Source organism: Cyrtonyx montezumae, unplaced genomic scaffold (assembly GCF_038088225.1).
Source record: "Cyrtonyx montezumae isolate F1298 unplaced genomic scaffold, pur_monq_1.0 scaffold_29, whole genome shotgun sequence".
Lineage (NCBI taxonomy): Eukaryota > Metazoa > Chordata > Aves > Galliformes > Odontophoridae > Cyrtonyx > Cyrtonyx montezumae.
The window spans coordinates 10,320,148-10,347,892 of NW_027072033.1; the positions used below are offsets into that span (position 1 = coordinate 10,320,148).

The 27,745-nt window shown below is 39.1% G+C and overlaps 2 protein-coding genes and 1 long non-coding RNA gene across 4 annotated transcripts in view; 2 read left to right on the plus strand and 1 right to left on the minus strand.

Moving 5' to 3' along the window:
- IDUA (alpha-L-iduronidase) overlaps positions 1-27,745 on the minus strand; it is a 46,174-nt gene that overhangs the window by 14,698 nt on the left and 3,731 nt on the right. The gene's annotated exons all lie outside the window — the stretch shown is intronic.
- On the plus strand, positions 3,901-6,933 carry LOC136051336 (uncharacterized). Its single transcript, XR_010622462.1, has 3 exons — positions 3,901-3,958; positions 6,368-6,700; positions 6,859-6,933. It is a non-coding gene; the product is annotated as an uncharacterized LOC136051336 (long non-coding RNA).
- Positions 11,005-21,617, plus strand: SLC26A1 (solute carrier family 26 member 1). Of its 2 annotated transcripts, XM_065740712.1 has the most exons (4): positions 11,005-11,185; positions 16,307-16,482; positions 17,908-18,558; positions 19,892-21,617. In XM_065740712.1, the coding sequence occupies exons 3-4, from the start codon at positions 17,938-17,940 to the stop codon at positions 21,410-21,412; spliced, it is 2,142 nt and encodes a 713-aa protein (XP_065596784.1). In that variant the 5' UTR covers positions 11,005-11,185; positions 16,307-16,482; positions 17,908-17,937; the 3' UTR covers positions 21,413-21,617. The 2 variants fall into 2 exon arrangements, with proteins under 2 accessions (XP_065596784.1, XP_065596783.1); XM_065740711.1 differs by lacking the exon at positions 16,307-16,482.

Consider the following 27,745-nt stretch of genomic DNA (forward strand, 5'->3'; position numbering starts at 1 on the left):
AAGCAAACTGCCTGCATAGGCAGCCCAGAAAGCCAACGGTATCCTGGGCTGTATCAAAAGAGAGGTGGTCAGCAGATGGAGGCGATTGTCCTTCTCTGCACTGACCTCATGAGGCCTCACTTGCAGTACTGCATCCAGGCCTGGGACCCTCAGCACAAGGAAGACGTGGAGTTGTCAGTGCAGGCTCAGAGGAGGCCACAAGGATGATAAGAGATGACTGGAGCACCTTTCCTATGAAGAGAGGTTGAAGGAGGTGCACTTGTTCAGCTTGGAGAAGGCTCTAGGAAGACCTCATTGTGGCTTTCCTGTACTTAAAGGGAGCTTATAACATGAGGGATACTGACATTTTATATGGACAACAGCAATAGGACAAAGGGGACTAGCTTTAAACTTAAAGAAGAGAAATTAACATTAGGTATTAGGAAGAAAATATTTATTCAGAGGGTGATGAGGTACTGGAACAGATTGCCCAAAGAAATTGTGGATGTCCCATCACTAGCAGCATTCAAGGCCAGGCTGGATGGAGCCCTGGGCAGCCTGATCTAGTTGGTGGCAACCCCACACACAGTTCTCTTCCAAGCCAAATATTCTGTGATTCTCTGATTCCATTAATATATTGTAAGACCTTCATGTTGTGAATCTTACCCATTCCACTTTCAGCCTACTTCCCGTTCATTTATTCTTTCATGAAGGAAAGGATGAGCTTGCTTTAGCAAGTCAATTTAGTTCATAGACGGACCTGTTCCAGTTAGCACAGCTGTCAATTCTGTTCCTTGGCCTATGACTACAGCTTCCCTCCTGTTCTCAGTAGGTTGCATCTATCTCTCTAGTGTCCTAAGCTGATCCTTTCAGGGGTAGTAAAGTCTGGAAGGCAAAAGTACACACAGACATTGGATGGATATGTTCTCTGTAAAGACAGCAAAAAAAAACCATACAGGCAGGCAATGTTTCTTTTCTAGGTAATCTTCAGTCAGGTATTGAATCTCTGATAATATGTGAAGGTAATTTTATCAAACTTCAATGAACAAAATTCTTCATAAGAGGAAATATTGTGGCAGACATGCATCAGTACATCACAGCCTTGATTAGGATGTGAAAGGAGCATATGGGGTACCCATCAACACAGGTCTTCTACTGAAGAGAGATTTATCTGGACTAGCATTAATATGAACAGGAAATACATATATATTAGAATAGTGGCTTTCTCATTTAGACATTCCACACAACTTGTGTAGCCTCCCTTAGCATTTCTGGTGGATACAGATACCATCAAAAGCTAACATAATTTGACTTGCTTTCATCAGAGCCTGAGAACAGCAGTAGCAGTAGGGCTAGATGTGTCTGTTACTTGCCTGCTACTCTCTTCTAGCAGGTTAGCTGTGGTGGATAACACTAGCCTCAGGGCAGCAGAGCCTGCTTACATATTTTGAAATCTTCTGTTGGAAAAGGACTGGTGGTTTAGTGGTGGATGCAGACAAAAACAGGGACAGAAAATTGGCATAAGATGTTGGCAGAGGTGAGTTGCAAGTGATATTTTAACAGTAAATATAACTTTTCTGTGGGGTATTGGCCAGCCCCAGAATTGAAAGCTGCAGTCCACAAGGGAGCCCCCTAAAGAAAGCCTCTGGTCTGTGGGAAGATTTCTGTATTCCTTACAAATAACTGAAAGCAGGGCCTGAGATACTAGTCAACTTGCTACGATGTCAGCTGAGATAATGATTGTATTGCATACCAGCATTAATTTGACAAGAGATGTTTAGCTGTATGCTGGAATATCATTATGGGGCCTGGTAAACTGGTTCATGCAAGCATACATTCCTTTGGCCCATAGTGCTAGGATGTGGTTTTTGGTAGTGCTGGGCAGTCACTGCTGATCTGGTGACTTAGAATGCATCATAATTAAGAATCACCTCTCAAGAGTGAACAATTGTTGTAGGTGACTACTACAAAGAGCGTCCTTAGATACAGTAACCCAATGAATGTCTTACTGCATTTTTAGCATCCCTGATGCCATTTTAAGAGACTGTGCATCACACAATATATTTGATGAACCAAAAACCATCCTTCTACCCTGAGTCTTACTTTTTGCAAGAGAAGAGAGAAACTTCTTCTCAGAAATGTTCACTGGAAAAATGAAGGCACAAGCACTGATAAGCTTCATCAGTTCAACCTCTTGCTGCCAAAAGGTTCTCCAGAAGGAACCATCTTCAGATGTAACTGTCTTCTTTAACCAAGAAAGCAGGTTGTGAAGTGATAGTAAGTCACATAAGTTATGAACACAGCTTCTTCAAAATGAAGGTCATGAGCTCTAGACAGCATATGTACTCAAATTTATCTTTTCCAAGGTGCCAACTTCTGCTGTCAAAGTTCCTCTTACAACAAAAAAGAATCATGCTTCCTTCTTTTTCACTTGACTTTTGGCAGCTGTGAGGAATCATATAGAGCCAGGTTAAAGTTCAGAATATTACAAAAAACTTAATTGCTCCAAAACCATCAATTGTATGCATTAAATTCTTGTTCTGCTGATTAAAACTTCCTGACCTTAGAACCAGGTCCTGAGAGACTGTGAGCAGTATGGAAATGACATTTCAGAATGAAGGGCAGAGAATATTTCAAGAGCATTCACCTTTCCAGAGGTCACCTTCTCAGTTGTTATTGCTCCAAGTTTCTTCAACATTAACTAAAAAAACCCTTCTAAATTGATACCTCAGGTTTAAGCAAAGATCATTAATGAATAACTATGAAATCAGCAGGCTCCTGGGTTGCTAATAAACAGCATTATCCCTTCTGAACTCAAAGGAAGCTGGCAGTATGGTACTCATTCACAATACAGGTGCTTCTACCATGTTCTTGCTCCACTCAATCTTGTTTCCTACAATCATTATGCGTACAGTTGTCAGTTCTTTTTGGTGAAATCCTTGCATCCTAAAATAACCCATGATCACTCAGCCTTTTGGAGATTCACAGTGATTATTCCTCCCTAGCAGTTCCAAACCAAGGCACTGTCTGTGCTTTTCACACAGGCATTGCAAAACAGAAAGCCTAATTTAAACAATTTTTAGCTATTTTTTTAAATTTTTAAAATTTTTTTCTAGCTGTAAGGCCAAATATTACTTTACCCATGCTAAAGAACTAGCATATTTTGTAACTTCCAGTTTTATTTGTCAGCATTAATACTTCTTTTCATTTGCTTCCCAGCTGTATCATTTGTGTAAACACAGACTGAAAATTTGCTTGATAACAGCACAGCTTCTGCATAGAGGCAGAATGCCAAAGACTTCATTCCATGCTATGCCTCTTTAAGGACAGAAATGGGTCTGTACTAAGCATAATTCACTCACCCTGTATGTACAGTGAACAAGTCAGCCCAGCAGTAAGAGAAGAGAGGATGCATTGCAAAACTACGCAACCAGGCAGCATCCAGCCCTTGCTGATGTCACAGCTTGTCACAGTTAATCTATCTGCACAACCAGTCAGCATGATACATGCACAAAATGAAGGATGGGCATAAATCTCTGTGGCTTAGAAACAAACTGGCTTCTTTAACGCAAAGCACAACATGTTTTTTTTTCATTTGGAATTCATTACCTCTTCTAGAAGCCAGCCAGGAATCTGTGCATTCAGCTGAATCTTTTTATTCTATAATAGATAAAATCAAATTTGTATTTAATTTATAGAACATCTCAATTAGCTCCTTCCTTCTCTGATATTAGTGTTATTTGACCTTTACCTTGCAAAGCAGGTAAAAAAATCTGTGATCTGGCTAAATCTCACATGCACACAAATGTAAGCTAACAATGAATGTTTTCAAGCTGATGCTAATTAAGGCCTGTGATTTCCTATTTCTTATTCAGCCTGCTTCTGCGAGCGCAGTCTCAGTCCTTCCTTCAGCAATGTGCATGTTGGTTGTGGGGGAAGAAAAAGAGAGAGGCAGACATCAGCAGCTTCCCATGCCAAGGTGAGTTAGCTTGCTAGGAAATTATTGTTAGGTCGTGTCTCTAACCACCACCTCCCTCCTTTTACAACAGATTTAGGACATAAAAGGGAAAACAGGCTACAGAATTGTAGCAATTTAGGCAACAGCAAAAGTCATTTTGCCACCTGGCTTCTCCAGACATGAACAGATCCCATAAGATTATCTAGGCTTGTATAATTTATTCTTCTGAGACCTTGTGGCGATCTCTTGCTGGGATCTGCTGTGCGTACATTCACTTGTGAAGGGAATTAACTGTATGATAACAAGAATCCAGAAGAAAGGACTGTTTTTTGATTGATTCTTGACAGATTTAAAGAAATTTGAAAAGGTAGGCTCACATGCTATGTAAGCTATGTTACTTAAGCAGACATTTATTTTGGCTTGATGACATCTAAAGGTCCCTTCTGACCCCTACATTTCTGTGATTCTTTCTAATTGGGTCTTGTGTATAGCAGTGGTTTGCTAGTGCATTAACACATAACTACTTATTTATTTTATGTAGTTTTGCACTGTCCTTACTGACGGCATTCTAAATGATATCATCTATAAGCAGAATTTTAGAGTGGAGCAGGGAGACTAGATCCATAACTGATGGTTAACAATAGCAAACAATTACAGAAAAGCAAAAACATGAACTAAATACTAAAGCTGCAAATACACTCAGCAAGCAGTCAGCTGATGTATTTCTCTAGTGTCGTGTTGAAGTTCAGATAAGTGCACGGTGTCTAAGCCCAGATGCTAATGGATCAATATGCATGACAGTTGTTCTTTCAGGTATGTATTCCTATGATAATCCTTGTTTGTGGACAGGCAGAGGTGACTGTTCTGAATATATCATCTACTTGCAAAATGAGAAATAGAAATAAACAACATTGAGTGCACTTCCTAATTTACTGACACTTAATAACTTCTGATGGTGAAATGGCACTGTGAGTATGACTTACTTTTAATTTTCTCAGAATTTTGTGATGAGTTGTTTCAGAATATTTCAGAACTGTTAACATCCAATATAAAATGAACAGCTCTTTAAACAGCTGACATGTCACTTTCTGGCTCTTAAAATGCAAAATATAGCAATACCTCTTATAAATGAGCCAATAAAACTAATCAATTACAGATGGTTTTCAATAGGATATGAGCCCATATGTTTCTGTACACTTATAGCTCATATTATTATCTTGAACCTGGTTTTGGCATTACAATGTAGGCTAGTGATATAAGATCACTGATAGTTCTTCCACTGCATGGTCTTCTTTGTTCCATGTATAACCTTTTTTTCTATGCTCTTTTCCTGCTCTTGAAAACTGCCACTAATACAGATAATCTTTTCAAAATAAAAGTATCTTCTTGCTTATGAAAAATGAAAATTTAGTTCACAATGCAGTATGAAGTGCTCTGTTTTCTTTGCATACAGAAAAGGGTTTTTGAATATCCAGTCAAGATCACACATGAATGTGACGTACAGATGAAGAAGCTTCAATTTTGCTTAGAGGCTATCTTGCCATAATAAATTTGCCTCTACAATTTACTAATATCACTGGTGACATTCATCCCCAACTGATGAACAAAAAGGCTTCACAGTTCTGTCTGTTTCCAGATGAAAATATGAAAAGAGCAGAAGATCACAGGACAAAGTAAATCTGACTACTGTAAGCCCCCTGGCTGTTTATATTATGTAATAAAAAGCCCCCTGACTGAAGAACAACTTTCTCACAGGAGAGATTTTGTAATTTTAGAGGAACTGAGGCTTGCGAGAGGTTTCAGGTTTTTCTGCTGTTGTTTTTAAAGGAACTAACTAAATCTCTGAAAGTAATTTTAAGGCATTAAGTCAGATTCTTGAAAATCATTACTAAGGGCATCAATTCTGGAAATTTGTTGCAGTTTTGTTTACTTGAGCTCAGACATTTTATACTCAAAGCCATTTGAAGTTATGTAAAGATATGGACCTAAAAGTTATCAGCCAAGCTTCCACTACAATGTATTTTACTAAAAATCCTTTTTCAGTGGATACATCTACACTAATTACCGTGGACAGCTCATCAAAGTGTTTAAGGGCTGTTCAGCATGCGGGCTTACCATAATTGCATTTAACATAGTATACTTTTAGTCATAATAAAATAAGTATACAAAACCATCACAACTACTTCAGTTTGGTCTCCACATAGTATTAAAACAGAATAGCAGAGATGAGTAAGAAGGCAGAGATTAACAACCCCTGCAGTTTAATGTTTTCAAGTTTATCTTCTACCTGTGATTACACTTTACAGGGCAAACGTTTTTTTTTCTACTGCTACTATTTATTTGTGTTATCTCACTTTAAAAACTACTGGAGTAATACAATTGGACAGAATCAATCTATATCACAACAGAATTTCTTATCTACTCTTGTAGAAAGCTGTGCTCCTGAGGAACCGTGCTACAGTGTACTGATAAGAAAACTGTTGCGTATTGACTGCAGCTGCTTTGTGCCTTTGGTAAGTGCTATGCAATCAGTTTTATGTTTGTAGAGGGAAGAATGCATATTAAAGAATGGTCTTGTTCAGCTTTATACAGATGTATGTTTGCACTGAACCTTACTGATGTCAGTGTTTCTCCTAGCGATTATAGAAAGGAAAAAAAATAAGAAAAACCTAATTGATAATGTCCTTCCACTCCCACATACACATCATTTTCAACTGCACTTCTCCTGCTCTTGCCACAGCTAGAGAAGAAATGTTAGGCATAGTTCATAAGGCTTTCAAAAGTGCTGAAACATCACACTGGTAATATTCCCAGGTGATGCTGGCAAAAACACTGTGGATTCACCACTGACTGCTATTTAACAGACTCTATGCTGCTGGTAGGATTTAGTTCCTGGTCCTTGTATTTTCTTCTGTAGACAGACTGTTGACTTGGTGGCCCTCCTAACACTGCTGCAAGATCCTGGTACACTGGTGGTTATGGGGACTGCATACGAGCAGAAGGAGAGAGTGGAAGCTAGTAGAAAGAAGTATTTTCCGTAGATTGTGCTGGGCTAAACTTCCATTGTTTGTCAAAGTTTCCATTGTTTTTTGTCAACACAATTCCATTTGATTGTTTTCCCCTAATTCTGCTCTTTTAGAGTACTGAAATTACAAAAATGGTAACTGAAAGTGTTGGAGGAGCTTAACAAAAGGACTGTGAAGTGAATGCTCTCATTTTTCCTATAACATCACAATCAAATGTCTGCAGTTTTGATTGAATTCTAGGCATAAGTTTCAATTACATACTCTGCCCTTGAACTCTGAAAAGAACATTCTTGACATTATATTGTCTTTAATATTAATCACAGTCTGAACTTCATACTGTTATTCTTGAATACTCAGGGGATCTGTAATCTATCCTTGATTAAGATGTTTTAACGCTTCATTTAGCTTTTCTTAGCTTTCACTGTTGTTGGGCAACCAGTGGAGCTCACAGACAGTAATGCAACTCCAGGCACCTTGCAAATATTCATTTTTCCAACAATACATCTGAGGTTCCCAGCACAAGGGAGACATGGACCTGTTAAAGATTCAGGAAAGAGCCAGGAACATGGATCTGAATCATCTCTCTCATGAACAAAGGATGAGAGAGTTGGGTTGTTCAGCCAGGAAATGAGATGACTCTAGGGAGACCTTATAGTGGCCTTCCAGTACCTAAACAGGGCCCACAGGAAAGATGGGGAGGAACCCTATGTCAGTGAGTATAATGAAAAGACAAGGGGTAATGGTTTTAAGCTATAAGAGGGTAGGTTTAGATTAGACATTAGAAGAATAATATGAAGGTGGTGAGAAACTGGAATCTGTTGCCCAAAGATGCTGTGGATGACCTCACCCTTGAAGTATTCACGGTCTGGTTGGATGGGACTTCAAGCAATCTTGCCCCTCAATCAATCATACCCTTGTAGTCTGGTGAGGCTGCACCTCAAGTACTGTGTTCAGTTTTGGGCCCCTCACTACAAGACACTGAGGCCCTGAAGCCTGTCCAAGAAAAGGCAACAAAGTTGTTTAGGAGTCTGGAGCACAAGTTATAGGAGAAGAGGCTGAGAACTGGGACTGTTTAGTCTGGAGAAGAGGAGGCTTGGGAGTGAGCTTATAGCTCTCTACAATTGCCTGAAGGGAGTTTGTGGCAAGGAGGGGATTGACCTTCTTCCAGGTAGTAAGAGCTAGGATGAGAGGGAATGGCCTCAAGTTGTGGGAGGTTCAGGTTGTGTAATAGGAAAAATTTCTTCTCAGAAAGAGTGGTCAGGTAGTGGAATGGTCTGCCCAGGGAGGTCATGGAATCACTGTCCTTGGAGATGATCAAGAAACATTTACATGTGGTACTGAGGAACATATTCTAGTGGGTTTATATTGGTGGTAGTGGATAGTTGGACTTGGATGATCTTGGAGGTCTTTTCCAACCCTGATGATTCTATGATTCTACGAAGAATATGGCATTCATAACTTAAGAGGTCATTTGAGAATATAAACCTTGATTCCTAGAAATAAGTAGCAAAATGGGTGAAAGGATAGGTTTGAAAGACTGAGAGTGATTTAGACTGCTTTATGTTCAGAAATAAATACCACAAGCCTGAAAGGAAACAAACAGTAGCAATGAAGCCACTTTCTGTTCTGTGGTACTTTATATCAGCCTCACCACCTACAGTGTGTGCAAAAGTCATTACACTGATTAAGCACACTATTTCTACCCTCTTAGATGTAGAGTATATTCTAGAAACTATCATTGGAAAGACAAAGTCATGATTGCTGTTTGTCATGAATGTTACTTGTTCAAGCAATGCTTGATAAGATCTTCTATAGGAAAGAGGTAAGAGAGAGGATTTTATTAAGACTTACATAAACTTCTTGAGCTTCTGGGATTAGTGTCCCAACTACTATAAAGAAACTTGAGTTCTTGAAAACAGCCAGTGGTTTTTGGAATTCATGACATTTAATAACACAGAAATGTGTTTCCCTTTCAGCTCCGTACTCATAATGGAGTTGTGGCTTCTCAATTCCTTCATTTTAGTATTTCCTTTTTACTCATAAAAAAAATCAAACAACATGCCCTGGAATAAAAGACTTTGTTGGAACCTGATCCTCCATATCCCTGCAACTACTCCCTCTGCAGGCAGGGAAGGAGGAAGCCTATCCAGAAACACATCTTTTTTTCAATGAAGTTCCACATCTCAGATTCTTAGTGCAAGCAATTGTGCCTGTTCTCTCCTGGCTGCAAAACACACACATCTCCTCATCCTTTAGCTTGTAGCTCAATATAATTTTTGACAGGAACACTAGAAATTTGGTGGCTCAAATGGCACATTTAGAATGCAGCTCCTGTGAATCAAGGCTTTGTGCCCAGTCTATTAACCTACACCACCTAGTAAAGATTACACACTAATTAATGTTATGAAATGCATGATTATTGGTTATTTGGACAGGTCTACATCAAATAAGAGCTAAGGTAAGAGAGGAACTTCATACAAGCCTGTCATAGGTCCTCAAGCTGGGACCCACCCAACTTGGTCTTGAATAACTTCAGAGATGAGGCATCCACAATCTCTCTGGGTAACCTATTCCAGCACCTCAACACCCTCTAAATCTTCCCTCCTCCCCCTTGTCCTATCATAATCTTGTGTAAAAAGTTGATTTCCCTCCTGTTTATGATCTCCCTTTAAACACTGGAAACTGTAATGAGGTCTCCCCGCAACCTTCTCAAGACTGAACAAGCTGAGTTCCTTCAGCCTGTCTTCACAGGAGAGGTGCTCCAGCCTTCTGATCACCCTTGTGCCCACCCTCTGTATCCTCTCCAAAAGTCTGGTATCTTTGCTGTGTTAAGGGCCCCAGACCTGGATGTAATTAATACTTTAGGGCCTCATGAAGGCAGAGTAGAGAGAGGCAAACCCTCCTCTCTCTCTGTTGGCCTCCCACTTCTGATGCTGCCCGGGCTACCACTGGCCTTCTGGGTAGCAAGCACAAACTGCTGGCTTACGTTAAGTTTTTCATCTACCAAGACCTCTAAGGCCATCTCAGCAATGCTGCTCTAAAGGAGCTCTTCTCCAAGTCTGTATACGTAGCTGGGATTACCCTGACACAAGTGCAGTAACTTGCACTTTGCTTTGTTATTATTAATTATTAATGTTTTAAAATCATTAGGTTCACATAGGCCCACCTCTCAAGTTTATCAAGGATAGCATCCCTTCCTTCCGCTGTATCAACTACAACACTCAGTTTGGTGTCATCAGCAAACTTCCTGAGGGTGCACATCTTCTGTGTCACTGATATTAAATGTTAGATGTTAAAGACTACTGGTTCCAAGATGGATCCCTGGGGAACACTGCTTGTTACTGGCCTCAACCTGGGCATAGAGCCACTGACCACAACTGTGTGGCTGTGAACTTCCAATCAATTCCTTATCCATTGAACAGTCCACCCTCCAAATCCATATCTCTTCAATTTAGAGATAAGGATGTAGTGGGGGAACATGCCAAAGACCTTGCAGAAATCCAGGTAGATGACATCACTCACCTCCCCTTTGTCCATCAATGTCGTCACTCCATCACAGAAGGCCACTAGATTGGTCAGGCACAACCTTCCCTTAGTGAAGTGACTTGGTCATTTACACACTTTACAAACAATGAACACAGTCTTTGTCCCACTCACCTGCCCACATTTTACAGTCTCCTGTTTACACAAATAACAGAGATCTTGTGATCTAAATGAAGCGACCTGGAGGAAAGGAACTCTGACCTCCAGCAGTCCTGTTCTCAAGCAAACAGCAGAAGAATACTTATTCCAGACCATGGAATGCACAAATCTTAGACAATACTTAAGTTCAATTCTTCTCACATAAAATTAAAAGCTAATGCTATACCAAGATGTATAAAGCAGAGAAAATCTTAAATAAGAAGCAGCTTCAAAGGTCAGAAATGTGCTAGCCTGAGCTCAGCATAATTTTTGGATCACTGTTAGTTAATTAATAATCTAATGTATTATTTAAACTCAAAGTCAGTGAGTGCTGCATATATATCCAAGTTTTCAGAGAAGTACAAGTGACAGTACACTACCAAGCAGAAAGCTGAAGATTCCTTAACTACCAATTCTCCTCTTGAAGGCAGCCTAGTTAATAATTATCATTTACACAAACAGATCAAAGCCAGACTGACGACTTTCATTCATTCCAACATGCAAAAACAGAGCTGAGCATTTCTGTCAAAAAGCTACTCAGGTAAGAGATCTGCCTTTCCTTACACACCTCTCAACCTAGGTTTTGTTCATTCTTTGCCTATTCTCAAATTTGCAAAACTGTTAATTTTCAATTATTGGTGTTGATTTCTATTTCATCACTGGTGTTGATTTATAAATGTTGGCATTATACTGTGCTTCACAGATATTATTCATAAGGCAGATCCTGGACAAAGGTTTTTGAAACTTGTAGTCTGCAACTGGAATAGAAGTAATGTCTCCTACAGATCTGGTCTAAGAGTTTAAGACCAGGTATCTGGCTTGTTCCTTTATATTATTATACAAAACTTGTCTGGTTCAGAATATTATTATTAAAACTGAGCATTTTCAGAGTGATTAGGTAAGAGAAAGAGACAGTAAGTATTGCCTTTATGGACTGTAGTAAAGCTAAGATATCAAGGAATGTAATGGGGAAAAAAAAACTGAAAACAAACATGAGTATGAGCTATCTTTTTCTCTGCAACAGCTTGAAGTGGCTTAACAGCCATGAAACAGGTGTACAACAAAACACAGGGCAGAAAATAGTTTTCTGTTTAGCACTGTGACTGAAGACTAAGGTCTTGGGGGAGTTGTCTTGGAAGACATTTTTTAAAAAGCAGACTTTCACTTTGGACCAGCTACCTTTCCAAAAGAAAGAAGTCTGATTTTAAGGAACGCTCTTTAGCCCCCACAGAAAATGTCTCTTTGTCAATCATGCCCTGGGACTCTGCAGAAGAACAGTGTAGTCATCCCTGTATTTTGATCAGCATGTTCTGGAAATCCTGAACAAAAACAGTTCCTGGAGAACCATTCTAAATACCTGATTATTTATTTCCAAGGTCTGATCATTCCCATTGATGATCTTTTGGGAACATCTTAAAAATAGCTGCTGCTTGACCTTGTGATTTCTCTTCTGGCCTGCTTATCACCTCTGGAATCATTATGCATCAGTGGTAGTCCTCCTTCTCATTGAGACACTATGCAAAGGGTTAATCTTTTTGGGAAACAGGAATTGAATCAAAGATACTTGTGAATGCATGCAATTGAAAAAGATCTTAAAAGTGCCTTAGAAATACTACGTTAGATTTAAAGCCAGAAGTAAAAATTGTGATTTTGAGATTCTATTTAGAAATACATAAGTCCAAATATTTTTTCCCCTTTCACTTTCACATGAGCAGAGAGTTGTAACGAAATAGAAAGAATGCTTTAAAACTCTGCCCATCAAGTTTCACATGCTTTTCTTCAAAAGCACTATACTACTCTTAGCCTGTAATCTGAAATTTTCCTAGGTCAGTTCTTAAATGAACAGTTTTGGTTGTGGGCACCTTGCTTAAGCTTTCTTCCAAGTACATTTAGATCTTGGTGATCTGATGCTGAAAACACAACTGCTTACGCAAGACAGAAGGAAACATTAATTTAACTTTTCCAGTTTTGTTTCTAAAACTTACTGTCTGTGTCAACATTTCCAAGTAATTCTGCACAATAACAGTTTAATAAATCTAAGCAGTAAATGCTAAAGCAGTATTATATTATAAGCAGTTCAGATTATTTTATTTCACACTAGTTCAGGTCCTCACCACATCTGCTCAAATCTGCCTAAAAAAAACAGTTGCTGGCTCAGGCTTTTGTACCACCATAAATCAGGATACAGAGGGGCAAAGCTTCTGAGTATTCTCATTTGAAAAAGGCTGGTTTCCATGCATAACACTCCTCTCCACATTGAATCTGCACAGTAAGCAAAGCTGTTGAGATTTTTTTCAGAACCATGCTAATGCTCAGAAACAGAACAGTAATGTAGTCACAGCCACTAGAGTTCAAGAGAGGTTTCTTACAAGCAGAAAAGGCTGCCAGTATGAAATACTAATAACATGCACAGTTAGCTCAACACCAACACATTTTAAATCAAATACTCAGACGAAGTAAGGTGTCATTTTTCTTCTGTGACCTATGCACCAAAACTACAATGAAACTCCAGACTATAAATAAGACCTAAACTTGCTCACCCATGTTACTTTTTAGCTGATTTTTCACTGAACATTGAAAAAACTGCAAGTATCAATACTTAGCTCGAATCATATAAAGGATTCCATCCCGTCAGTGACTAGTACAGCAAGAGTGATGCTACAGCAGAGTTGTGTTTTCTGCCCCATACACAGCTTTACTAAAATGTTATGCTTTTATGATTTTTGGTATTGGTATTTCACATCATAACATCATGTAGTACACTGAGAATTAAAGAGTTAATGCTTCAACTCCGTAGATCATCAATAGTTGTGGGTATACCTGTCTCAGAAGAGAAGAACTATGCTCCCCAGAGGACTTTGCACTACTTTGTATTTTTACACTTTTTCCGCTCAGAGGGAAAGATAAAAACTGCCTGTATGTCATGAGACATTCTCTCTCTTTCCTTTGAGATCGACCCAGCAGTGGGAGCTCGCTGCCGTCTCGCCTTCAGTGTTGGCGTAAGGCCTTTGTTTTATCGGACACTCTCTCTTGCTCATTTTATTTGATTTATTAGATTTAATTCCAATTATATTGTATTATATTATTTTGCTTTCCGATACTTTATTTAGTAAATTAGCTTTCCTCCTCAGATCGTTGCTGCTGTTTTGTTTTTAGGCTCGTCTCCCTTTTCCCTTCCCTTCTCTTCCCCTTTCCCAGGGCATGGGTCCCTTCACCAATCATCATGGAACCTGGCTGAACCAGCCCGTAAACCGTTGACATTTTTTGGTGCCCAACATGGGGCATGAACGGACAACCCTGAGATTAATGTCTCATGCTCTACTGACTGAGCTAGCCAGGCAAAAAGGATGTCTACAACATTAGGTATTCCCAGGCAGTCTCCCATCCATGTACTAACTGAGCCCAACCCTGCTTAGCTTCTGAAATAAGACAAGATCAGCTGTTTTCTGGGTGGTAAGGCCGTAGGCACAGTTTCAAAAGAGAAACTTTTATTTTTATTTTGTTTTTTTTGGGTTTTTTTGTTTTCTTTACTAGAACAAGCTGGCAGCACCTAAAAATGTTCACAAATATCCCAGAAAAACTGTCAGTACGCCTGGACTTCAAGGCCAAGTTTTGCAGTACAGCACCTGCAGTACAGATAAGCTTCCTAACAAGAGAGAGATTCACTCTAAAAGTATGTTTCTACCCTGCTAAGGCAGCTAAGCTGCCTCACAGTGCGCACCAAATCTGTCAATGGTTCACAGGCTGGTTTGGCCCAGTTCTATGATGATCGGGGCATGGGACCCACAGAACCACAGCATGCGCGGTCACATCCTTAGTATGGAGAAACAGGCTTATCTTGCCTTTCCCTCCTGTGCTTTTTAGACATACTGTTTCATTTTTTTGTTTATTTAAAATTATGATGGGGAAACAAAAGGATGTACCAAGACACATTTTTTTTTTCAGCTTATGCTGTTCCATAGAAAACAATACAGTCAGGCAGGATGGTTATATGTGTCCCACCAGGGGCTGCCTGTCAGGGAATCTGACAAGATAAATCCTATTGAATGTGTTGTGATGAATGCCTCCTCTTATTCAGAAGCTTTTGTCAATTCCATGGTATGGTGAAAGGACAAGAAGAAAGGTAGGACTAATGCCAGTTGGAAAATCCATAGTTTACTCAGCTTGAATAATTCTTTGCTTTGCTTCACTACTTCATAAGATGAACTGAGTCACTGCATTTACACTGATCAAATGACTGGTTCATGGCTAAAACAGAAAATTATATATATGTCTTCTACTCATATCACCATCGACAATTTGAATTCCAAACATCAAAAATTACCCATTATTTATTGTAATGATGTGAATAGTACATGTGCAGCATGTAGCCTTCACACATAGGAAACAGTTGAGAATGTTCCAATATTTAAGTTAAATGCAATAGATAGACACATTCTATTCTATACCATGCTTCATTTGCATGTTCCTGCTAAGAACAGCTTTTTCAGTACGCGATGGAAAGCCTTCACTTGAATAAAGGCAAATATTATGTTCTGTGAATCTTTGGTGAGGTTAGGGGAAGCTGGAAACATGTGTTGTCCCTGTTCCTACATATCAATGATCATGGGCAGAACTGAAAAAACACTTTAGCAAAACAGCAGAGGAATCTATTTACTAACACCTTCATGGTGCCTGAATATTGCTTGAATATTTCCTCCACTGAGGAAGGATGGTGTTGTATCTTAGTGTCAGAATCAGCCAGCTAGAGTCACTCATGCACAGGAGTACACAGATTTGTCCATCCCCATCCTGTCTTTGGAGATGGAAAGAGCAATGGAAATTCCCAGCTCTCTGCTGGGCTACACAAAGGTAAGGGTGATAGCTGATAGTCACAGTGGAATTTCATTTCCTTCTGGTGCTAAGGTATTACTGAGTTACTGGCATCACAGACTATAAACTCTTGGTTTACATATCTAAAAAATGTTTTGCTGCTAACATCCCCTTTGTTATTTGCTGTGGTTTTACTGCATTCTAAAAGCTTCAATTAAGCTATAATCATTAACAGTACCTGCCAAAAATTGAAACTGATCACTCATTTTAGAGTTATTTTACAGCTAGCCTGTTCATTTGGCGTGGCATTCTGAAAACACATCTAGTAGAAGAAATGTTTGTTTGCAGGAAGGAAATCCATATTTTTAGGAGGAAAAAAGAACTGAAGAAAACATTTTTTCTATTAGGAGGGGTTTTGATCTTAAGCTAAAATTCTGAAAGAATACATACTCCTTTTTTATTTTTCTCTTAATTTCCACCCCTCCAATAAGCTTTTTAGTTTGCATTTACAACAAACTACTATTCTAATTATCTAGAACAGCAGATATTATACAGATTATGCAGTACAGCCAAGACATATTACAAAATTATCACTGATACACAATGTCTCTTAACAGATTTGACGGAGAAACTCTATTCTAAAAATATTATGTATTAAAAGCTACTATCACCCCCTCAGGAAGCTGCACAGAATAGTACATGTCTGTTAATGCTGTTTTATTGTTGATTTCTTTTTAATACAAATTTATTTGTAAGTAAATTGTGTGAGATCAGAAGACAACAGAGAGTAACTGTACAATTAAGTATCTGAGCCTAGAATATAGAAACCAATAAAATCTTTTCTACGTAGCCTATCAAAAGCAAGCTCTGGATATTGAACTGCCCACTAGCTTGTAACTATGTTAAACAAAGCCACTGTATTTATTTCTTGTCTGTCTGAATTCACTTGGCTGTAAGAAGTAGGTGGCATCTGAATAGAACTTGCAGTCCTCAAGTACAAGACTCTCACTCTCCAAAATAATTTAGGTAAGAGAGGAAGCACTGGTTTTTTTGCATCTTTTTAAACGAGTTTCTTCATTACAGTTTCTAGTATTTAGTATTCCATAAACTTTAAGTATATGCTCTTTAGTAATCTTGGTGCTGTAACTTCTCTCTTTTCTCTCACCTTAGCATTCTAACAAAAGTTAGATCTAACCTAGTTGCCGCCCAGGCATGTCGTGTCTAGCATAACCTCTCAATACAGTAGAGTCAAAACTAAATTTGACATTACAACTAGAATTGACACCAATCCTATCCTAAACATATTAAAACTGTAATTTTTATTTTTTAATGATGGAAAGAAGCTATAACAAAGAAATATATACTGTGGGAGTTAAAGATTAGTTAATGTAACTGAGAAGGATATAAATCTAGTATAAATCTAGTAGTTTTAAAATATATTTAAACTACCATGCAGATTATTTTCAGTTTGGACAATCATTCCACACATCTCCAAAAATAACCTCTTTTCAGCCTTTTGGCATTCTATGAACTATCTACTATTAATATTTAAGGACCCTGCTTTAAGATGCAGTTAAACTTCCAATGGCCTTAGTTCTTACACTGTCATTCAAAACAACACTTGGGATTTTTTTTAAAGACTTTTGCACTGGCTCCATACACGTAGTTTATATTTGTTTTCAATTTGCTAACAAAAGGTATCTGTTGAAATCTTGAAGAAGTTCATAAGCAGGATATACACCTTTAGCAGGACAGGCAAAAAATACTTTATAATGAGCCACTCTGTTAGGGGTGCCTACATAAAAGTTTGCAGGCTTGGTAACATATGCATTTGTTTATTCCAGTTGTTACACAGCAGATACTAGAATTACACACAGTTTCTAAGAGTCCATCAGCGGTTTGTGCATATTTTTTTGCTTGAAACTAAGTTGCTGCACCCCAGGGAATTCTGCCTCAGGTTCTACTAGCAAAAACCGCCTACTGTGTGCTGAGGACATCTGCAGTGACAAATCAATATAACACACATGAATTCCACATCAGTCATTTGAAATACACGATTAGAAAGACCACAGACTACCTCACTAATAGAAGCTTATTTTACACCATCAACTGCTGCCTCTTATGACAGAGATCTCTATGACCCAGACCTCTATGATGCAGCATCTGGAAGAGCTGATCAAAATATCTGTTGTACAAAGAGATGACTATTTTAACTCATTTTTTTTCTTAGTAAAATAAACTGGATTCAATCAGAGGCATATCTAAGGTTTTGTAGGAAAGGACCAATTTGAAGATTTGTGTCTTAGTGTTTGCCTCGTCACCAGAGCCCTGCAATGTAATAATGTTTCCCTAAAAGCTTATTTAAAAGAGGACAAACTGCTATCACTATGTATCTGTGCCAAAATAACATCCATGAGTTCCAATCTAAGAAGCATTTTCTTCACCTTGCAGGAAAGGATACATGAAGTAAACACTAATATAATGGAAAGACCACTTGATGCTACAAAGATGGAGAACAACACGTCTTCCCGCTTTTTCATGGAAAGAAAGACTCATGTGAAGGCTAACAGAAAGGAGATTGTGCTAGCCAAACTAAGGAAGAGCTTCTCTTGCACACCAAGGAAACTGAAGAACTTTGTTATGGACTTCTTCCCTGTTTTACGATGGCTTCCGAAGTACCAGTGCAAAGAGTACATTTGGGGTGACATTATGTCTGGGTTAGTGATTGGGATCATTCTGGTGCCCCAAGCAATTGCATACTCACTACTGGCAGGTCTGAAGCCCATTTACAGTCTTTACACATCTTTCTTTGCTAACATCATCTATTTCTTAATGGGCACATCCCGTCATGTTTCAGTCGGCATTTTCAGCTTGATAAGTTTAATGGTGGGACAAGTTGTGGACCGAGAACTTCTCTTAGCTGGGTTTGACTTGAATGATGATGCCATGCCAGCCTTGGGTCATGGCTCCCTGCAGAGTGACAGCCAATCCAACACAACTGTCTTCAACCTTACCACTGAGGGGATGAATGCTGAATGTGGAAAAGAATGCTATGCCATAAGCATTGCTACAGCTCTGACATTTGTGGCCGGAGTGTATCAGGTAAGTGGCTGCTGATATTCAGACACAAGTATAACATTTCTAAAGCTTTCTTGTATGATCTAAGCTCTGGTTAAACTGTCCTTCAATCAGAGACATAGTATCATTTCACTTGAATGATCTTGGACTGTTTTCTCTAGGAAGCCTAACTTCATAGACAACAAAGAAAACAACTGACACAGGCAGTTTTATCACCTACTAGCAAGCACAAATAAAACAAGACTTCTGCAAGACTAGTAACATTGCTGTAACACTCTTAACCTTTCTAATTTCATGGGACTGTGAATCAAATACAAATCTCAACATAAGGGAAATTCTGAGGTACCTATGTACTTCAACAATGAAAAAATGTTTCTATGATTCTAAATAATGCTGTCTCCCTAGATATTTTAATAAAGGTGCAGGCCCATTCACCTACCTCTACACTAGTTCAGAACACATTGCACCACGTTTCACTACTGGATGCTATGCTGTACCAAAGCACCATCAAGTGGTAAGTCAGAAAGGACAGAAAGCAGAAAGCAAATGAGGAAGTAGACTTAACTTTCAGACAGTGGCTTTGTTGTACTGTAGGACACAATCATCAATCTGCTCCCCATCATAAGGATATCAAAAGAACACAGAAGGAAGCATAATGAACATACTTACCTGTTAATTGATCACGTAAGGATTAAGAGGGACTAGCTACCTTTCTTTTACTAAGAACTTTCAGGTCATGTAATTGAACAATGAAATATGAAGCTACATTTTCCAAAGCAATCAAAAGTAACAGCAGCAACTAGTTAGGTCAGTATCATAAGATCTGTAAAAATTTGTGGTCTCTTCTGCCATTTTTGATCTTTAGCATGACACAAAGGCTGTGTTCCACTTCTCATCCTGCTCACAAAGCTAACATCAAAAGCTGCTTAACAGAGAATTTAGCTGCTGTCATTCAAATTTTCTTTACAAAGCACTGTCTGTTAAGTTGTAATTTTAAACACTTTTAGACAGGAAAAAAAAGAAAGTTGATAGAGCACTTTTTGACCCACTGCTCTTTGGCATGGGAAATAAAATTCAGAGAAGTCACTTCGCTGGAGTTACTTCAGAACAACAATGGAGTTAGGGAGTCCAACTTGATTATTTTTCAAACTTCTAACTCATCCCTTGGTTTTGCAGTATCCCAAAACAGTAAAAGGAATTCTGTTTTAAAAGCAGATTGGAAACACCAAAGGATAACTCCTGCTTTAATATTCAACTAAGCTAAATGCTATCTGCCTCCAGCTATTTCTCTCCTATCTGTGTTTATCTGCAGTATCATTTAAGGCTTTTTTTTTTTTTTCTCTCTGTGTCCCCCCAGGTTCTAATGGGAGTCTTTCATCTGGGTTTCGTATCTATGTACCTGTCCGAGTCTGTTCTAGACGGTTTTGCAACTGGTGCTTCCTTAACCATTTTAACAGCTCAAGTGAAGTATCTGATTGGAATAAAAATCCCGCGTAGCCAAGGGCATGGGATGCTTGTTATTACTTGGATTAACATCTTCAGGAACATTTCTCAGGCTAACATTTGTGATATCATTACAAGCGCCATTTGTATTGTAGTGCTGGTTACTGCTAAGGAACTGGGAGATCGATACAAGCATAAGCTGAAATTTCCTCTTCCCACAGAGCTGATAGTCATTGTTGTGGCAACACTGGTGTCGCATTATGGAAATCTAAATGAAGCATATTCATCCAGTGTTTCTGGAGCTATTCCAACAGGATTTATTGCCCCCAAGGTACCACGTTTTGACTTAATGATCCGTGTTGCTGTAGATGCCTTACCTCTTGCTGTGGTCAGCTTTGTCTTCACTGTATCTCTTTCTGAAATGTGTGCAAAGAAATACACTTACACTATCCGAGCCAATCAGGAAATGTTTGCTGTAGGGTTCTGCAACATCATTCCTTCATTCTTCCACTCTTTTGCAACTAGTGCAGCTCTGGCAAAAACTCTTGTGAAAACGTCGACAGGCTGCCAGACTCAAGTCTCTGGAGTGATTAGTGCAATGGTGGTTTTGCTGGTACTACTCTTCTTGGCACCTCTCTTCTACTCCTTGCAGAAGTGTGTCCTGGCTTGTATCATCATTGTCAGCCTTCGAGGAGCTCTAAGGAAGTTCAGAGATCTGCCAGCACGGTACCACATGAATAAGGTGGACACAGTGGTTTGGGTTGTTACTATGTCTGCCTCTGCCTTGATCAGCACAGAAATAGGGCTATTAGTTGGCACTGTTTTCTCCATGTTATGCATCATTGTTCGGACACAGCAGCCACGGACAGCCCTGCTTGGTCAAATCCAAGATACCAACTTCTATGAGGATGACTTTGAATATGAAAATCTCTCTTCTGTTCCAAAGGTCAAAATATTCCGTTTTGAGGCACCACTTTATTACGCAAACAGAAACTATTTCCTAAAGTCCCTGTACAGATTGACTGACCTAGATCCTAACTTAGAAGCTGCTAGAAGGAAGAAATATGAGAAGAAGGAAAGGCAGCATCTGAAAAAAGGAAATCAACCAACTGTTAACGGTCTGGGCAGGAGAGACACCACTCTGCAACTAGTTCCTAAGCAAATAGATTTCCAAGCCCTTGTTGTAGATTGCTCTTCCATCCCATTTTTGGACACCACTGGAGTTAATACTCTAAAGGAAATTCTAAAAGACTACAAGGAGTTAAATATTTCTGTTCTCCTAGCTTGCTGTAATCCCTCAGTGATAGACTCTCTGAAAAGAGGAGGTTACTTTGGGAAAGATTTTAGAAGTATGCAGGAAATGCTGTTCTACAGTATACACAATGCTGTATGGTTTGCAAAAGACCAGAATCTTCCAGCAGACTGCTCTGTTTAATCCCACCGCTTTCCTTAACAATACACTAAAGGGAGTGACAGATGGAAAAGGGCAGTTTGCAATAATTATCAGACACACTGTTGGCTGTGTCTAGCAATGGGCCTACAAGACATTTTTCCCTAAACAGTTCTGCAACTTACTGCGTGGCGCTTAGAATAGACTCCAGGGATGCAGTGTGGGACTGGGTTGGACCAGGCTGGATAATTATCTGCATGTCACATTTCAGAATGTGGGTGAAAAAAGTGAATCTTGGGGCAATTTTCCTCCTTTTGTCACTATAATACATGACCAAATATAGGTGTCATGACACTACTGTGCCTGGAAGTCTGTCAAGAACCATCTGCCTTTCCCAGTGTGTGTGGCAAGAAGGATGACCCATCTCCATTAAAACACAGTGGATCTATGATTTTGGACACAAAATGGTTTAGACTCTGGCTTGCAAAGCCCTGTTCATATCTTACTCCTTAACAACTCCTACTGTTGGCAAACAAGTAATGTACAAAATATTGTGGGATGTATTACGTTTCTCCTTGTCACCTTGATTACATGGGCTTAATGACAACTTGGCCACAAGTGAAGAAACCACTATCTACCACAAATTCCTCTCAAAACCACTTTATCCAAGATAACCTCCTAGAGTCATGTGTGTTATTGGAACTACCATATGGTAATCCAGTTACTGGAGTTTTGATACCTCTAGTAACACAGGAAGAAACATGACCCTGATGCACAATCTTGTTGTGTCTAGTGAAAACAGGATTAAGAAAACAGAATGGCTTTTCTGGCAATCATCCAGTTACCAGAGTTGTTATACCACTCTGTCAAAATACGTTACTTCTGTTGGTGCAACTCTAATCAAGGAATTCACAAGGACCACTCAATATAATCCCCAAGACTGTGATGCTGTACAGCATGTTACTCCTACAACAGGTGCAAGGGTAAGTGAAGAAAATAGGAGAAAAGAGGATAGTGTAAGAAGTTAAATCTGTGATCTACCATGTAAGTGAATGGTTATTCAGTCAAAAATGCTAGGCTGTTACTCTCTGATCCACTCCTAATGAAGTACAGTATACTGACTTTTTCCCTCACCATGTAATTCTTTGATTATAGGTCTAATAACCCATGCTTTACAGGTCTGCATTACAACAATATGCATTAAGAGTTGTTCATTCTGTATGGTGTCAAATGATACCCTCAGAGTCAGTTTTGTTGTTTTATATGTATGCTCTCTATACATATAAGCGTATATCCAGATTTTGATTCTAGCACCGTTAGTACTTAGTGTTTTAGCATATGGCATTGGCAGAAGACTCTTACACTGAAGTTTATAATTACCTGCATGAAAGGTAGGACAGCTGTCCTACCTTTCTCTTCTTTTTCATGGCTAGTTCACACATGGAACCAAATATAGAAGGAAACTGTCACACTGTGCTTTGTGTTCACTTTGCAAACAGCAGAAGCAGGTTACATGCATGCTGAAACTATTTATTTGATATGTCATTAAAACAAATGCTAAGTCAGCACATCATGTGACTTGCTTATTTCAACTTTCAGGTCCCTGAATGAAAGAACACTTAAAACTGAGGTTCTCTCGGTGCCCCCGAGCCCATCTGACTCTCAACCATAAATATTTCATTAAAAACAAACAAAAAGCAAAAACAAACAAAAAAAACCCCAAACAAACAAAAACAACCAAAAAAACAATGCATTCCCAAAAGACAAAATAAGAAGTGCCTTAATAGAGATTCAGAATAGCACAATATTAGGTAAGCGACTCAGTGTTGACATTCTCATCCATTCATTACAGAAAAATCTAGCAACTGCACACTGCTAGCACTGCCAGAGCAGTAAAACCTGATATCGGTGCCTATCCAGATATTAGAAGATTGACCACTGGCAGTCAGTTCCTGTCATAAAACAATTAAATAATAAAATTCTTTGAAGTGCTGACTTGGTACAACTAGCTTATTTTTGTCATAAAAACAAATGCACAAAGTCCAAGGACTAAGTGTTGTGTTCATTTTTGTTTGTAACAGTTCTTTGATCAGGGAATGTCTCTCTTAATGTTTTGCCAGGAATTCACAAGAGAATGTGGGTTCACATGAATTAGTGCTAGACAATTAGTAACAATATAGACCATTTAAGCTGCTGAGACTAAGTAAGCCATTGCTGCAAGACAAATTAAATTATTTCAATATTAAAAAAAAAAACATTTCCTAGCAAGCTACACTACTTTTATTTTTATGGGTCTAGTTACCAAACTAGAATATAACAGGGGAAAAAATGTAAATATATTTAACTCTTGATGAATCTCTTCTTAGAAAAGTTAGAAAGAAAAGCAATGTCACCCGTGGAAAGTACATGCTTGCAATATTTCTGGGGAAAAATAAACAGAAGCTGCCCATGCCCTCTTTTAACCATCAGACTGAAATTCAACTCAGAAGCCACTTTTTCATCATATTTTTGTAGGAATGGCACCAAAGGAGAGCAGAGAAACTCTTCTATGCATAAGAAGGGGCATGAGTTTTAACACTTTTACTAGAAGGAAACCATTAACCAGAAGAAAGCGTAAGAAATATGACCTGTTTCAGTTTCATTGACAGATCTGGTTCACAATCAAGTTGAGTTGCACAACATAAAACACAGCAGGGAAACGGCCTTCAGTGTGATGGTGTAGGGATGCTGGGAGATTGTGAATTACTTCTGAGTATGCAAAATATAACTAAAAAAGAAAGCAAGCCTTTTTGTTTAATGTTTATGTAAATGTTTGCTGTACTACACTCCACCAAGACTAAGCATTTGTAGACTGAAAATGTTACAAACTGCCAATTCTCTCCTGTTGTACCATAAACTATGTACTGTGACTTGGAGAGGAGCTGGGGATACTACTGTAATTCCAACTAGGTTAATACTAATTTTGAAATAAAATTGTTATATGCCTATTAGAAAATGTTGTATCTATCATGTATATTGATTATATTTTTGTTCACTCTGGTGCCTTGCACAGATCATGTATCCAACAAACTGTAGTACAGCTATATAACAATAGAAATGGGACCTTATCTTGGGGACTGCATGAATCCCATTGAGCTGGGCACAGAGTTGAGAGTACTTGCGTCCAACTCTCCTCTTGACTACTGGCAGGATAGCCAGAATACGTGGTCTAGGTTCCAGAAACAGCTGCATTTATTGGGACTGGCAAATACCATCCTGGGAACAGTCCAGCCTATCTATGAAAGAAACTTTGAGTTCCACTGTAACCATGGATCATGATGTGGATACAATTGTGTGCTTTTGGCTGGAAAATAAAAGTAGCAGTTCTTTAAGCTCGCCTCATGGTATCCTTTTAATGGGTGGTAAAGTAAGAGTAATGTGGAATAAAAGTAAAGGATAAAAGGTAGGTCTGGTGTCCCAGAAAAGAGTTATAACATTTGGATGCATTCAGAACTGAGGCAACTATTACTAAAGCACATAATAAGGAAGATCATTCTAGAAGACTGACATTTTTTTCACGTCTATATAGACCCATCTGCTTTTTGGGTGGGACATATTATATAATCTTTTTACACATAGTACAACTAGGAAGAAAAACATGTTACTGCTGGCCACCCACAGTTGTGGTATCTCCCAGCCCACTGTTTTCTGTGGGTAGATTATATTACTTATCAATCTCACAACATAAGCCAGCTTTGCTGTTACAAGGTTCTTACTCAAAACCTCTGTTTTTCTGGAAATCACTGGTTCAGAAAAAGAATTGCAAATGCATAGAAGAAAGCATCAGCACAGAACAACTTCAGTTCTGATTTGCATCCTTACACTTATTCCTTCTTCCAAGACCAGTGTTCGCCTGCAGGGCTCATCCTCTCTTCCTTTCCAAACAACGCTGCTGCCCAATTTACTGTCTGTCTGTTCAGTTTTTAAATGCCATCTTTGGAAAATGTACATTTTTACAAATATGATCAGCTAAGTGACAGCCTGAGCCAAGCTGAATTTTAAGAGCCACTACAGCTTTGGATTTTTATTTATTTATTGTATGTTTCATTTCCTCCTACTGCAATCACTCCTGTTCTAGGCATCTTCATGTATTATTCCACTGGGCACACACATAGAAAGGTTTGGGTAGGAAGGGACCTTGAAAGACCTTTCAACCCAACAACCCTGCCACAGAATGGGACACCTTTCACTACTGGGCTGACTGGACTCTGAGCAATTTACTGTAACTTTCTGGACATGGACATCCAGCCAATTCATTACCCACCTAATAGTCGGTCAATCAAATCCCTACGTCTCCTTCTTAAAGAAAAAAATTGTTATGAGAGAGTGTAGTGAAAGCCTTAAAGAAGTCCAGGTAGATGATAACAGTAGATATTATCTCATCTGCTGATGCAGTCACTTCAATGTAGAAGAAAACATCATGTTTTTATGATTTTTGTTATTGGTATTCCATATCATAACATCAGGTGGTGCATTGGGAGTTAGAGTTAACATTCCAGCGCTATGAGTCATCAAGAGTTCTGGGTATACCTGTCTCAGAAGAGAAGAACTACATACTCCAGGGAACTTTGTGTTGCTTTACATTTTTCTATTTTCTGCTCAGAGGGAAAGATAAAAACTGTTTGTGTGTCATGAGAGCTCTTCCCTTTCAGATCAACCCAGCAGAGGGTGCTTGCTAGCTGTCTCACCTTCAGCATTTAGCATGAGGCCTTTGGTTTATCAGGCACCCTCTTGCTCATTTTATTTATTAGCTTCAATTCTAATTATATTGTGTTATTCCAGTGTATTCCAGTATCTGATTTAGCAAATTAGTTTTCTTCCTCAGATCATTGCTACTGTTTTGTTTTTAGACGGTGGTCCACAGTCACCTTCCAGACTAGGAACTCCAGGAGGCCTTAGACGACCTGATACACCTTGGATGCCCTTTTCACCAGATGAACCTTGTGGACCAAAACCTAGAAGTCCAATAAGTCCTTTGTCTCCAAGAAGACCTGGTATTCCTGAGTCACCTGGAATTCCCATTTCTCCTTTGAACACAACACTGCATGGAGGACCAATGTCAAGTAATTTGGGCCTCTTCAGATCTGCCTGGGCCACAACATCCCCATCTCAAATATCTGCTTAGGTTTTCAGAATCTTGCAGGTGTTCAGAAGAACACTAGTCAGGTATGATTTCTTCTTAATGAAAGAATGCTATGCACCTATGCTAGGTGTCTCTAATTACCTCCCTGACTTCCATGTGTTTCAGCATATCTTCAAGGAGAATCCACATTCCAGTCTTATCAGACACTGAGCTGAGGATGACTAGTCACTGGCTCCAGCATTGTCCTTATTACCATTTTTTAGAAATGGGTGTGCTACTCTTCCAAGTCACTGGGGACTTTGCCAGACTGACATGTCTTTTCAAATATGATGGAGCAGCTTAGCTCCCTCAGGACAGCTGAAAGCATCTTGATAGGTTCCAGAGACTCATCTATACTCACATTTATCAGGCGATCTTAAACCTGATCTCTTACAATGGGATGGATTTTGCTCCCCAGGACCTTGGCTAGGGTTTGAGGGACGTGAGAGATATGGAAAGAGTAACTGCCACTAAAAACTGAGACAAGAAAAAAAAAAAAAGGCAACTTCAGCCTTCTTCACATTGATTGTCACTAGTTCTCCTGTCATACCTACTGTGGTGGGAGGCATGCTGGCATGCTTTCTCTAATGTTCCTTACATGTAACAGCATTGCCACATGAAGTGCTTTGGTAAGGAATGCACTGAATTTACACCTATCATACTATTCTAGCGTGCTCCTGACTTTCCTCAAAGACACATTACTTGGAGAGGGAGTGTTTTAACATTCAGGTTGCAGTGTTACAAGACAGAAGACAGTCAGAGGGAGATGTAGGTACATAAACTCCCTTTCCAATGATGTGTAACACTTTGACCTGTATATTAAAACCAGGCTTGTAGCCAGAGGGAGCAGTAGGTACATATGTAGTCAGCCAGACTGTACACTGAAAAAACAAGAAGTCTCAAAGTCTGGTTTCTCCTGGTTCTTCATCTCAGTACCAAGTAGCTGCAGGTGTTACTTTACTAACAACAAACTCAGCTGGTCTTGGGGGAACAACAGTTGTAACTCTGGTGCAACTTGAAAACTGTTGGAATGACCATTGACTGAAATCTTGCTGAGTGCTCTCTATAATGTTATGAGTGCAATATATATTGTTATGAGTGCAAAGCAGAGCTCTTCCTTGTTTAAAGAAGCAACAGGGTCTACAGAAGAGCCCTGTTTTCATGGCTTTACCAAGCAGTATTTTAAAAGGGTGCATCCAGTTATAAAATGCTACACT